The 14,737-nt window shown below is 38.8% G+C and overlaps 1 protein-coding gene across 2 annotated transcripts in view; it reads right to left on the bottom strand.

Annotated features, from left to right (window-relative positions):
• Positions 1–826: 826 nt before the first annotated feature.
• Positions 827–14,737, bottom strand: part of LOC136675312 (myosin-IIIb) — a 46,414-nt gene continuing 32,503 nt past the window's right edge. The window contains exons 19-32 of one of the 2 annotated variants that reach the window (XM_066651816.1): positions 12,800–12,885; positions 12,661–12,708; positions 12,269–12,316; positions 10,419–10,510; positions 8,553–8,729; positions 8,138–8,265; positions 7,813–8,009; positions 5,936–6,025; positions 5,491–5,656; positions 4,615–4,947; positions 4,120–4,186; positions 2,756–3,716; positions 2,038–2,152; positions 827–1,355 (exon numbers count right to left, since the gene is read on the bottom strand). In XM_066651816.1, the coding sequence (XP_066507913.1) occupies positions 3,709–3,716; positions 4,120–4,186; positions 4,615–4,947; positions 5,491–5,656; positions 5,936–6,025; positions 7,813–8,009; positions 8,138–8,265; positions 8,553–8,729; positions 10,419–10,510; positions 12,269–12,316; positions 12,661–12,708; positions 12,800–12,885 (1,440 nt within the window). In that variant the 3' untranslated portion in view covers positions 827–1,355; positions 2,038–2,152; positions 2,756–3,708. Of the gene's footprint in view, positions 1,356–2,037; positions 2,153–2,755; positions 3,717–4,119; positions 4,190–4,614; positions 4,948–5,490; positions 5,657–5,935; positions 6,026–7,812; positions 8,010–8,137; positions 8,266–8,552; positions 8,730–10,418; positions 10,511–12,268; positions 12,317–12,660; positions 12,709–12,799; positions 12,886–14,737 lie in introns of both variants that reach the window. The other variant, XM_066651814.1, reaches the window with a different exon arrangement.

Genomic DNA, 14,737 nt, shown 5'->3' on the forward strand with positions numbered 1-14,737 from the left:
ACAGAAAAGTAGTTACGTTAATCCAGTTTTCTGGTGGTCTAGGGCCCTGTCTTTCCCTGAAAACCCCCAGTAACGCTTCTCATTCAATTAATTTACTTAGCACTAGCTAATTAACATCTCCAAAATGTGTAGTAAACATTTATCCAAAGCCTAATATAAATTGTAAGTAAATACTGTGCTGCATAAACCTGCTGATCTGCATAGGGACTCCTTCCTGGACTACGGCCTACTGCAAGTTCTATAGTCTAAAGCACACATTGTTTTTAATAAAACTTAGTCGATGCCAGTGGAAGCTAGATCACTAGCTCTCTGCTGTATCATTTTCATTTTCCTCCCGACCTACCAAAACATTATAATAACCAATTACTAACTGTAATTATACACTAGTTTTTGTTTTTATCCCACTTTCATAGTGTTCTTCAGTAGTCAGCACCCATCGCCACAGGACTGACTGTTAAATCAATTTTAAATGCAGAAAGACTCTGACCTGTAGCAGCGAAGCGCCCCCTGCTGAGCACTTTTATTAACGACTGAAAGCATTAGGTTGCAGCTGAGGCTTGTGACCAGCAGGGGGCGCCACGCCAACATCAGACATTACACACAGCAGGTGAAAAAGAAATCTGTTAATCGTTTTAATCAAACATTAAAATATGTATGAAAGGTTTTTTTTTCTAAATGTTTTTTGAGAAATATTAAAAAAAAATACATTTTATTTACAAAGTAAATAAACATTTTAAGAACACAGTCAAGTCTTACTACTTTGAGAAAATAAGTCATTTATTCAAGATCTTAAGTCAAAGATTTAAGAACAACCAAAAATTGAACCTGTATTTGCTTTAAAAATCACATATAAGAAAATATATTCGCTCATAATAATTGGTTAAGACAAAAATTCTCCCTTAAATATAATTTTCAGAGACAAATACACACCCTGCAAAGTACTGGACCAGGGTGTGTTCCTGGCTTGAGCCCACCATGACCCTGAACTGAATAAGTGGTTTCAGACAATGAAAGAATTAAATATACATGTACATTTTTAATAATGTGAAGATTAAGATGTTCTTAGTAGGACACACACACACACACACACACACACACACACACACACACACACACACGAAACAAAGGAAAGTGCTCATAGAAAATCTATTGATATTACTCCAGAGAGTGAGAAAGTGAAGTTAGCTTTGAAATGAATGGAACAGCACAGGACTGGCAGGAACAGAAGAATATCTTCTCAGAAGGTCAGTGGATCAATTCACTTAAAATGCTGGCTGCCCATTTTTTTCCGAATGGCATTCAGGATGTGCCTCGCTTTGGTCCCAGCACAGTACTTTTTCCCATTATAATGCAGCCTGCAATTGAACAGATTATTTTGTTTCACAAATGTGTTTTGGGTCCAGAATTGCAGCCGCTAACCTGAGGCATGACAAACATGACTTAAACTACTACTACAACAATCAGGTGAAAACTAATGCACATTTGTCAAGGCAGCATCGTTCTTCATTCATGTCCCACCTTTAGTTTTATTTTAATTCTATCACTAATCACTTCATCAGGTGCCAAAATATGTGAAAGTCATTGACAGGCTTTGTTTAAAACACCACAAACTCCAAACCCCATTTCAAGAAATGTTGAGATATTTTGTAAACTCCAATTTAAAAAAAATCTGTGATTTGATCATTCTCTTGAGGCTTTGTTTAACTGACAAAGGCACAAAAGTGTCCAGTGTTTTTTGAAGCTAGCAAGTGGGGACAGAGGTGAGTTAACCACGATGTTACATAACCTTCACCTTTCAATTACACTGTGTAATCATTTGGAAGGCACCATGACTCCAGACTGAAGATTACAGCTGCACTCTTCAACAGCTCAGTTCTGGGGGCTTTATACCTTCTAGACATAAGTGTGATGAGCTAGGCTCGTGTGCAGCTGCATTCAGAGCATCTCATACTGGATTTAATTTAGATTTCTATAGACGCTGTATTAAAAAACACTTCTTGATAATTTATCATAATACAGAATCACATTAAAACTCACACCACGGCATTGATCTCGCAGATTCCATTGCGAAATTGATATTCAACCTTCTCTGCTATCTTCAGAATGGCCAGAGGGATGGGAGACGTACGGAGGCAGCATGTTGGAGTGGCACCTGGGATTAAAAGCAATTTCCTTGTGAGAAAAATGAAAGCAAGCTTTACATAATGGATGCTTGTAAATAATTACCTTACCACATTATCCACCAATAAAACCTCTATTGCAGGACTTTTGGAGTCTTCATTTTTTAACCAGTTAATTCTCTTTTACCATTTTATAAATGACAAAATTTAGAACCTGCAATCTGTTTGTTGCCTTTAAAACAACATTGTGGATCTACCCAATCACAGAGGAGCTGTATAGTATTTAAATTAGAATGACTTCTTCTTTAACAATTGTTTTTTGAATGTAATAATTCAGGTCTGTTTTAAGCAAAGAAGTGAAAATGTTTTAAATCTTTATAATGCATGCAACAGAGGGTTAAAAAAAGAACAATAAACACATACTACAAATTGTCCAATGTTTTCTTTGAAGTTTAGCCTTTATTTCTAGATTAATAAATTATACGTCTAGAATTTGCACGTTTCCTTGCATTACAAATCTGTATTCCAATAAATGTTAAAAAAATACAGTACAATGACCTTCACAACAATATAACACATACCATAAAGTTATCAGAATCATGTTCAGAGATGATAGTCCTGATATATATTGTTACCTTGGATGGTGGTAAAGGTGATGCACAAGGTGATTACCAGCACAAACACTTTGAGATCCATTTTGATGGACGTCGTCTGCGTTCCAGTCTCCTGTTAGTCACACTTTACTGTTGCAGAATCCTGATCTTCTGATTTCTCACGCTATTTATGAGCAGACCGAAAAAAAGCCACACCTCTCAAACCGAGCAGAAAGTCTTTAGAATATTCAGGAGGCATCAGCCAAGATTGATTACGCATTGTTTTTCCTGTTTTACTCCACAGTTTCCGTAACGCTCCTGTCAGATTTACAGGGGCTTGGGTTAACCTGAGACTGTGTGTTCTTACATGTGACGCTGCTTCTAAACACGGGACTGATGAGTGAGCTGCTATAAGCTAAGCCTTATGCTGTCATGGGTTTTCAACAGTCCAACTCCATATCCCAAGATCACCATGAGCAATATCAGGTGTCAGCTACTTATTGTAAAAAGCCCCCCCAGGTGTGGGATTATTGGAACTGTGTTCTCTGTAGTGAATTATCTCCGTCCAATACAGTACTTGACCTCACATATTTATATGACTGGATAAAATGAGGTTTCACAGCAAATTTTGACGTCTATAAACACGGATATATAAATCCAGGGCATTTCATATCCCCCTCCTCCTTCAAAGTTTAGATTCAGGTCATTCCTATAAGACTAGCAGGCACCAGGCAGGTAGACGTGTATGAAATCTGACATTTATTAAGAAGCCCATAGTTTCACAACATAATTTACAAATTAAATAACTATTTAAGTACAATTAAGAACCAAAGGACTAAAATACACAACAACATTTAAAAATCAAATGCCTAAAATTCCCCTGATGAGTAGTTCCTCCTCTATTTGTTCAAGTGCCATTCATTCCTCATTCCTTGCCAGGTCACATTTTCGGTAGATAGCAGCAAGAATGTGGGATGTGTTCCCTTTCCTTCGGGTTATGAATCTGAAATTACATTAAAAAATTAAGAAGTAAAGAATTAAAACCTTGCTACAAAAAGACACACAAACAAAGCTGTTAATAAATGCACTACAGCAGAAAACAGTGAACCAGGTTGCAATTGTATAATTGGAAAAAAACATTTGAAAAAACAGATTCAATCAAAAAATCAACAAATTAATCAACCAATCAATCCCTTAAGTTACAGAGGGGTGGATGGATTGATTGAATTATGGATAAACTGAAAAAATGAGTGGCCTCATTTTCTGTTTATCTCACAGTATGTAATATGTAATGATTTATGTAATATAAAAATCCCATATAAATTTGAAGGAAGCTGATACACAATAATAACCCAGCGTATATGCTGCCACACCCATGCAGTGGTGAGTTGATGTGTAACAGTCACCTTTCTTCCTCCAGAGTCCCCAGGGCTTGTGGGAAGGTACTGCCGTTTGTTCCTGGCTGCTTGAGAACTGCTGCCCATGTGAAAAGAGGTGAGACATGTTTATACAGAGGCTCTTGTCTGATTGGGAATACGTCTCAAGGGCTTATGGTGACTGCTTCGATGAAAAACAAAGACTAATTCTGATAGCATCCACCTGCGTGTCTGAACAGGTTTGAAGAGCTTTTACTTTTGATTAGATCTCAAACCTTCAGATCTGCTCTGAAGGGTAAATTGAGACTTGGATACGTTGCAACGAAAATACATGTGTTGCGTATGTAGACTCTCTGCGTGACTGTAATCGTAACTCATGTCAGAGTTTTCGTTACACCTTAGAAAACATGCTTGAATAATATCTAACTGAAGGTCTTCATTCATAAATGTATAGGATCCCTACAAAAGCTTTTTTCACAACTAAGACTAAATGTGTAGCACATGTGGCTCAGAATGGACTTGCACCTGTTGGATCTGCTGGATCTCCCTCATGGCCAATCGGATGGAGGGGTACAGCCGAGGAACAGGTCTGCTTTGCTCGGTCTCCTCCTCTCCCTTTTGCTCCAGTTCTGTGGCCTCCAGACGCCTGCGCCTGTCCGACACTCTCTTCAGCACGGGTGGCCTGTGCAAGTCCAGCCCTGGGTTCTTCCCTGGAGGCAGGAAAAGCCTCTGCAGCTCCAGGTGCATCTTCTCCGGCTCCTCGTAGATGCGCTCCTCAGATTCCACACTGCTGCTGTTCAGCGCGACAGGAGTCATCATATATTGTAACTCTTCATAGTCTGGCTCATGGTCACATTGCTGTGGCAGAGAACAGAAGAAATGTTTACAGGCATATCTGTGAAACGTTAAAGATATTATCCGAATACAGCTTTTACTGTAAAATCTCCAAGGATAGAATGGGATGAGCCAATATTCACAATGCCCAGTGCAGAGTGTGGGCTAGAGACCCCTGAATTGAGCTGTAGATCAGTGGAACCATATTATTCTCTGAAATGATGAGCACTCAAACAAATACATCTACAGCGTGGGCCATTTATATGGATGCACCTTAATGAAATGGGAATGGTTGGTGATATTAACTTCCTGTTTATGGCACATTAGTATATGGGAGGGGGAAACTTTTAAGATGTGTGGTGACCATGGCAGCCATTTTGAAGTCAGCCATTTTGGATCCAACTTTTGTTTTTTCAGATGGGAAGAGGGTCGTGTGACACATCAAACTTATTGGGAATTTTACAAGAAAATCAATGGTGTGAAAAACAATGTGTATATATAATTTTTCTCTCTGATTTTTCCACATGCTTAACCTGATATCACTGAGACAGTTATTTCTGAACTCACTTGGCCACATGGTATGGTGAGTAACTCCATGAACGGTTGGATGCCCACTTGCGTGTGGTACTGGACCAAGTCAGGCAGAGAAGAGTGAGCCCGGTCTTCACCCAGAATCACATACTTCCCATTACTCTGCATCTCGATCATGTAGTGTCGACAGCGGTTTCCACCCCTGTGATTCATAATCAGGATTATTATTATTTGTTCTTTTACTTTTTTACTTGTCTTCTTTACATATCTTCTGCCTCTCTTAATATTAGATCCCTTTCTCTTACTTAAGTTGTTTGTTTGCTTGGGAAAAGAGGGTCATGCTTGGTGCACTTCCAAGTCAAAATAAAAGCTGACTGAAGCAATAGAATAGAATGGCTACAAAAAACAAAACAAAACAAAAAAATCCCCGAAAGTAATTCGAGCTGTGATAAAAACAGGCTGACAGCGATTGAAAACTTACATGTATGAAAGTGTATATCCTTCTCTGCTCTGTCCCACTCTAATCAGAAAACAGCCCAGAGGCTTGTCAGTCAAGAGATCTTCTGCTTGCCTAAAGGAATAAAATACATATACATCAAGATTTTCTATGGGTGACATGGCACCTATATCACTGTGTGACACAATACATGAGATTTAATCATAACAATTAGCGTTTTTTGAATGTGGCGTCGCTGTACTGACAGGTAAAGGACTGCTCTGCTTATGTGGTATTATCTTAAAATATCCTATGAAACATGCTGTCAACCTAAGCAGAATTCTGAGGCAGGAAGGTGCCAATTGAGTCTGAATCGAACCTTTGTATAAAATGCTACCTGCGTTTGTTCTGATATCTCCAAAGTTGCAATTATTTTGATTAGTGGATGTTATTAACCAGAACCCGTTGCCACAGGGAGAACTCTCGCTGCCACAGGGAGAACATAAGCCTTGGGTACACTACACAACTTTTATTGTCTGGGCAGATTACACACAGACTGGGTGTCTCCTGCTACACAACTGTTTTTTTTTACCGATTTTTACAAAAACTGGAAAAATGTCAGGTACACACTCAATGACTAGGAATAACTAACGACACAACCCCAAAACCCCAAAAGAAACACGCGACTTGTGTTTCCTAGGAGACACAAATAAACATGGACTCAATGCAGTTAAAGTTTGCGCTGCTATTTGTGTAGATTTAAAAGAAATCATGGGTTACGGATAGGAAGGAAGACATGGTCAGCACCTCTAAACACTGAAGAGGGAGCTGGAGACATGTAAAAGAGAACATAGTTAAGGCCACATTCCACCTTCAATTCTTTATAACTGTTAGAACGGTATAAAGTTGGAATAAAGGCCGTAACGGCTTGTTCTGTGGCACTCTGTTTTGTTTCTCTTACAGGTAATACTGGTTATTTGGGGACTAACTCTATGAAATGATATGTAGTTTTCCATAGTTTTATTGTTTAATCCGTCCTCCACTGTAGAGGTCCCTGCACGTGCCTGTCTTTACTTTCTGTGCTCTGTTCTCATTGGCTGTTGATGGGACTCGTTCAGACTTGAGTTGGTGAAGAGTTTACACGTCCATAGTCATGTCAAAAAAGGTGGAGTCCCTCGCACACTACATGACGTCCCCTCCAACTGAGAACTCTGACTGCGCAAGAGCTTGCAGACTAGAGACAACTATCACATTTGTGTTAATATTTAAGGCATTTGACAGACTCTTATCCAGAGTGACTTATGAGGTTAGTGGTATTACAGGTAGGCCAATGCAGTGTTAGGAGTCTTGCCCGAGGACTCTTACTGGTGTAGCAGGCTGGTTGCCCAGACCTGGAATTGAACCCAGGTCTCTGAGCTAATGGTGTTACCACTGTATCACACCAACCACAGACTCAGCCAGACTGGAATTTGGGGTTAAAATCTGGCTGAAAATCTGTCATGAAGTGTAACCCCAGTTTATGTTCTCACAGAAAGTATTGAGGTGTGCGACAGTGACACTACCTGCCCTGTCCTAGTGTTGCTTCAGTACTGACGTCGTCCTTGATATCCTCAGAAAAGTTCATTCATTCATTCATTATCTGTAAGCACTTATCCAGTTCAGGGTCGTGGAGGGTCCAGAGCCTACCTGGAATCATTGGACGCAAGACGGGAATACAACCTGGAGGGGGCGCAAGTCCTTCACAGGGCGACACACACACACACACACACACCTACAGACACTTTCGAGTCACCAATCCACCTACCAACGTGTGTTTTTGGACAAATCAAGACTTACTTATGGATCCAGTAAAACTGTAGATATAGGGAAACAAAACCCAGATCATATATGCGCAAATTCCACTAGCATGTAAATATACAAACCTTCGTGTGATCATGCCGTGGAACCAGCAAGGGAAAGTCCCATTCCGGGCCACTTTCCGGACCTGCGTCTCTTTGAACCAGCGGATGGTGTTACTCCTCCTCTTTCGCTTCTCCTTGGCTCGCTCTTCGTCTCCCGGTTCACCAAGAAGGTTTATCAGGTCATTGTTTTTGTGCAGGTCGTTATCAAACGGAGTGGCCTGTCCAAATGCACAAATTAAGTTCAAGGTTAATGTTTTAAGTAACACAGTCTGTAAGATGAATTTTGATTCACAGACAAACATACAAACCACTTGATAAAAGGTTCTATATCCTCCACTGGACTCACCTCAAACTGTTTGCTGCGGGGCCGGGGTACAGGAGCAAGGCGGGATAGGGCAAGTCCAGTGAGTATGGACCGTGGCCTAGGCTCAGGCTTTTTCTTTCTTGGCAGAGGAACTGGGGGAGACACTGGTCCTGAAATGACCACGATTAGAAACACATTAATTAACAGTTTTGAAATAATTAAAATAGAGACCGTGACAGGGAGTGTGTTGTGAGTAATAAGATTACAGCTTTGCCTGTGACCATACAGCTATAATCACATGAGTCATCTATTGCATTTTTATTGACACAAATAATATAAAGTAAACCAAAGAAGTGCAGAACATCCTTTAAAATATGTTCTTAAACCACAAATAGCAGTTCTATAGCAGTTAAAGGAAGAAGAAGAAGAAAAAAAGACATTAAAAGTGTGTACTCACTCTTGTTCTCCTGCTCTATGAGCAGACGTCTCTTCCTTTCCTGCTCCTCTTCCAGAAGCTCCTGCCTCCTCCTCATCTCTTCCTCCTGCTTTTCTCTCTCTCGCTGGGCCTGCTGCTGTCTCCTCACCTCAGCCAGCAAGACCTGGAACTTCCTCCTGCAGCTCACTGCACGGTAGTCTAGAAAAAGAGCACAGAAAAGCTGAAGCAGATGCACTGCAATTGAACGATCAAACATTTAATGATGGATATATTTAACCACTGCGGCATAAATATATATTACCATAGTTTTTCTAAGTGGTGCAGTTGTTTTATGTTGGCCCTGTCGTTGCAAACTCACAGCCACTGCCAAGGCATTTGTTAGCTGCCTTTGCCTCCGGGCATTTAGTGTTAGGGTCAAGAGCCATTGAATGAACATGCGTCAGCAACAATTTGAAAAGAAGGCGTGGCTGACTTCACATATTTTGGAAAAAAAAAAAGCACATGCTAGGAGGAGGAAACTCTCACAGTCTTTGTGAGCAATAAAAAGAGTAAGCAAACAAATGACTGCATTACCATAAATCTGTAATATGTTAAAAAACTATAAGTCATGGATAAGAGGGTCTGCCACATTCTGTAAATAAATTCATGTGCAGAATTTGTTGCCAGTTTCAGAGGCCAGCTGGGCATAACACACGGACTGCATGGGACGGAGTACACTTTCTAAACCTCCAACCCGGTCTCACACCTATTCGTGATATAGTCGTATATTTTTGACATTTTATGCGACAATATCACGATCATAAGTGTATGGGTAATTACCATATAAACCGCCGTGTTATGCGACAGTAACATGAAAACTCCTCCTCATTAAGGCGTCATTACCATCCGTTAATACCACCGTCTTATTTTTATTTACGAAAAATATAACGTTACTAGTTCATTATTTGCTAAAATATCGAAGCAAATAATGGCTACAGAAATGTCCTTTTCAGTATTAACCTTTTGAAAATTAGTCAAAATAACGTTAAGTGAAAGAAATGTTCTCGTTAGAGTTAAAGCTAAAGTAGAACACCAATAATAAGCATTGCTTAGGAGAAATATTATAATAAAATACTTTATGCCTTTGTTGGAATAAGAATCTATGTTATGTAATTGCCTTTTTCTATGTTATATGAGTAATGACGCCTGTAATGAAGAAGAGTTTTCGTGTTACTGTCGCATAGTGTTTCTATGGTAATTACTCATACACTTAAGATTGTGATATTGTCGCATAAAATGTCGGAAATATGCGACTATGTTACGAATTGCAGTCTCCTACATATGTGACTATATCATGAGTGAGTGTGAGACCGGGTTGCGGTGTCCTCAAACTGGACCGTTCTCCCAGTCTAAGGAAGGACCCCAGTGCCAAACGTGGTCTTTTTTTCAGTGAAGCAGAACATGTAGGATCATCACTATGTGGTGGCATGTTAACACATGCAAACAAAAAAACATGAACAAAGAGTTTTGCCCATCCTGAATGACAAGTTGTTATCCTTTTGCTCTTATTGTGAGATGGGGTAGTATTTCTCTTGAGGAACATCCAAAGAGTGAATGAATTAAGAAAGCTCTTAAAATGAGCCTGAAGACATATATGAGGATATACTTTCTTTTTGTTTCAGGTTTGATCATGCCCTTTCGTGACTGCATATTCCCTTCATTTCATCTGTCTGCTAATGTACGTCTCCACTGAGCCTTGGGCAAAAGTCTATAAGATGATAATTTACAACAGAACTCAGATCTGGCACAGATGCTCAGGAGAGCTTTTATGAGAAATGGCTTCAGATGGCAATTTTGCTGGGACTTTATTAGATCGCTTAAACAAACACTGGGTTAACTGACACTTACTCTTCTGTATGACAACAGCTGCCTTTCCCAGCTTCTCTAACAGACGAGCCAACTCCTCCTGGTGCCAGTACTTAAAAAACAAGCGGGACGATCTGAAAGTGAGAGGCAAAACGTTCATCATTCAACAAGCCCCACGTGTCCTTGGAAATAGAAAACATATTTTCCCATCAGGGTTGATTTCAGGGAAAACTGTAGTATAATTACAGCTCAGAAATCACATGGTCTTGTGCAATATTAATGTCTAGAGCATTCTGATTTCAACAGATTCGGAAGTTGATAAGCACAAAAACATCACAAATCATTTAATTCAATATTGTGTACAATAAAAACGTTCCATGATTTGAGTTTTTCATGCTAGTGTTATCTGCACCTGACCCAAGCTCGATGAGGCCTGAATATATACTGGGGGATTTAATTCTAATTTAATTTACACTGGGCTGGAGTTATATATAATAGATGTAAAGTAATACCTATATAAACATTCCAGTGTTTGCGCTATGTGTATTTTGCACTTCTGTGGTTTACTTTAATGTATTTGCTTAATTAAAAAAGCAGTTGATGACTCAAAGGTGATTATAGCTGTATGGTCACAGACAAAACTGTGATGTTATTATTAACAGCGCACTCCCCGTCACATTCTCTCTTTTAATTATTTCAAGACTCCTCTGTCATGAAAGTAAAAGCCTGAACCTAGGTCACGGTCCATCCAAATTTAAATAATTACATGAAACCGCAATTACAAAAGCAGAGGGCTTTAATTTTGAAGTGAGGAACAGAGGAAGTGAAAAATTAACCAAGCTGCTTACAAGCCAGTGAGTGAGAGAGAGAGAGAGAGAGAAAGAACTAGCTAACGTTAAATTAGATAGCTAACGTTAAGTTAGATAGCTTTTATAGTTGAAAACATTTAGAATGTTTCTTTCAGTTTGATACATACTGCCTAATGAATGGAGCCTGTTTATATCCTACATTTAAAATAGTGCTGTCAAGGCTAATATGTTAATTTTTAACACAGATAACTCTTTATTAAAATACGTTTGACCCCAACACTTATTTAGTAAATTAAGATATTTTAATTCAGTAATCATCAAAACTACACTGACATAATGAAGAAAAAAGATCTCTATCCAGTTTGTCATGTATACTACACTAACTTACACGTGTTTGTTTCATTCCTCTCTGTACAAAGAATTACTAGTATTTTAACTTGTAATTTATCACAGAATATTGTTGCAATATACCCTGGGTGTCCCTATGATGGAGCTTTAAGCCAGGCTTGCAGTCTATGAAACTGAATTTATAAAAACAAAAAGTGTAAAATGTTTTGTGTAATGTATGTATTCTTTTTCGCTTTTTAAATAATTTTGCGCTGCACCGGTTGGGGCCGGGGTGTGCGGGTGGTTGAAGGTGCCTGTCACCGCTGCGCAAAAAAAACCCAAAAACAACACTGCACATTCTCACTATGAAACAACTCCAGAGTTTGAGGAGTTGGTGAATGTAGCCCTTTAACAAAACTGGGATGAAACAGAAGGAACACAGTCTTTAATCTGACCAGGGAAAATAAGAAAGATGCATGGGGATGATGGAAATATCAGAGCAGACTTTCCTTTGCTAAGATTAATTCAGGAATTTAAACTTCCTGTTCCCAGGAATAACATGTGTTACAAAAGCTGCTGTGGTATTTGTTTTAAATGTCAAGAACATGATCAATTATTTATATTCAGTCATTTCCCACAGCCTTTGGAATAAGAAATTAGATGGGTCAGGTTAAAGTATAATGGTGTGAGATGGACTAAGGTTTATCCGTTCCAGTGCAGATATCTAGTGTGTGCAAGTGTAGAACTGAAACCTACCCACACTTCCAGCCCTGCAGCTCTGTGGTTTTGAGGATTGATATACAACTGAGAAAAGAAAACAAAGAATCATGTTTTAAACATGTAATAATTTGAAGCCATTAAAAACACAAAAGTGTCAAAACAACATAATTATAACAATTTTACATATAAAAGGACTGCACTGTGCTAATATGACATGGAGAAATTTTCCTACTAATGTCTTTGGAAAACTGAAATCCAAAGGAACAGAATCTATAAGCATGGACACACTGAATTGCAATATCTAATACTATACTATGATGTAGAAGCTATGATGTGAAGTGTCTTGTTTTCCCACTGAACTTAATGAGCTTATGCGAATAGCAATTCCAATGCTTATCACTGAATATTGTTTGAAGATTTGTCCCCACCTTTCTTTGTCCAGAGGCAGATCTGGTTTTAGCAGCAGGATATTGTACCTGAAAGGTCAGAAGAATTGGGCAATTATCTGAAAATGAAACCCTAATGTCCAGCTTTTGAAATCAAACACATATTGTAGGTCCTACTAACCGTTGTGCAAACTCTGCAAAAGACGGTCGCCAGGAGAAGCCTTCTTTTCTAATGCGGATGGTCTCCAGCAGGCCGTTGTATCTCAGCTAAGAGAGAAGAACAACAATGTATTAAGGAGAAGCATTTTTCGACCTGCATCTTTAAATTGAGAGAAATCTACAAACGTCAATATCACAGTAGTGTTTCAAAAACAGGTCACTTAACAAACAGTGATTTGTCTCCAAAATTATAGTGGAGCTATTACAGTATCTTGTACTAATGCCAGGCTGTACATTCACAGCTGCACTCAAGGGGGCGCTGCAGCCAAACGCATGCTGCATTTTCCTACCCTGCATTTGAGGTCTCTGACAGAATTCAACCTACATATCTTTGTGTCATGTGACTTAGAAAGACGTACACAAAAGGATTACAGGTCACTTGTGTAGCTAAGGAGGACAAAAGCCTACAAAAGAGTGTATAGAAAGCTTTTGTCAGGCTAAGAACAGTATTGCTTTGCTCTTCAGATCATGTTCAAATGTACACTGCCAGTGTGTACACCCTGCTTTCTCCAAAAATAAAGCGTGTACTTTTTGTTGTTGGGTTACAGATTACGGTTAACATTTTTTTTCTTTGATAAAACACAAAGAAATTAAGAAATTATTTATTTATTTAATTTTAAAATGGAGGGCACTGAGTTATTTAACAGTTTCTACATTCCAGCGTATCCCAAACTTACACTGCTCTACAGCCCAGCTATTGGGGGCTATATAATATAGTCCACAGTGAGAATGAGCATCGACCACAAAATGTTCAAATGCTTTTGACAATTTCATTTCATTTCATTTCATTTCATGCATTTCAGAAATTATACAAACTGTACACGTTAAATATCGATTAATGTCCAAAGTAAGTGCACTTTAGTTGAATTTACTAGTTATAAGGTGTGTCCAAAAACCTTTAGATACAGTGTTTGTGACATGTTTAGGCTGTGGCTTAAACTAGAAGTGAGTGGGAGGTGTAGGAAGTAGATGTATTTAAAGACTGTGTTAAAATACAGAAACTTTGAGCATAATTTTGACAGTGAGTCTTGATTTTTAAACAAGCTTGCTTATTTGTTCTGTGACATGTAACACATCTGAAGGCTCGGGTTCTGAAATGTGATGAATGATATGATAATGATGAATGTTTTTGATATTTATCAGAAGTGAAACAGAACGTTCCCTAGGTACTTAACAGCACTCAGACTTTTCAAGTCCTGGAATCACCTTTGAGTCAACAGTTTCAATAGATTGTTAATATTCAGGCCAGGACTTTTACTTGTTGAACAGGGGTTTCCTGCCTAGGCTGGGAGACATAATCTTTTGTGTGGGGGGTAGCTGGGGTATCCACAGTTATCATCCATTCAAAAGGTATGGTGACCCCAAATACTAGATTGGCAGTATATTACAAAAGGTACAAGGTTTGTAAAAATGACATAATTTATCATATATAATATTGCACCTGGTAAAGGACTGGATGGGAGACAGCTAAAAAGGTTGTTTTGCTGGACAGCTTTGACCGAAGTGTTTTTAGTCTGTTTCTATGATACCTTTAATGCGGCTGGTTATTAAGCAAGCAATTATTTCAATATTTTAAATTAATGTACATATCAAACCAGCTGAATTTTTACAGTTATTTTACACATGTCTCTGGTCTGCCTTTAGAACTGCAAATACAGCACAGAAGCTAAATCAAAATGCAAAATGAGTTTTTATATGAAAGCACAGATTACATGGGTCCACTAATTTTAAAGATATAAAACTAAAGTAAGCAGTACAACTCAGCTCTTCCGAGCAGCACTGAATTCCCATGAGCCCACTAAACCACAACGGGCCATGGTAATCTGACACTTTTTTTGCACTACAGATACTTTCAGGTGGATGCACTTTTAACAGCTAAACACAACAGCTATCATCTTAA

The sequence above is a fragment of the Hoplias malabaricus genome, chromosome 18 (genome assembly GCF_029633855.1).
Source record: "Hoplias malabaricus isolate fHopMal1 chromosome 18, fHopMal1.hap1, whole genome shotgun sequence".
Classification (NCBI taxonomy): Eukaryota; Metazoa; Chordata; class Actinopteri; order Characiformes; family Erythrinidae; genus Hoplias; species Hoplias malabaricus.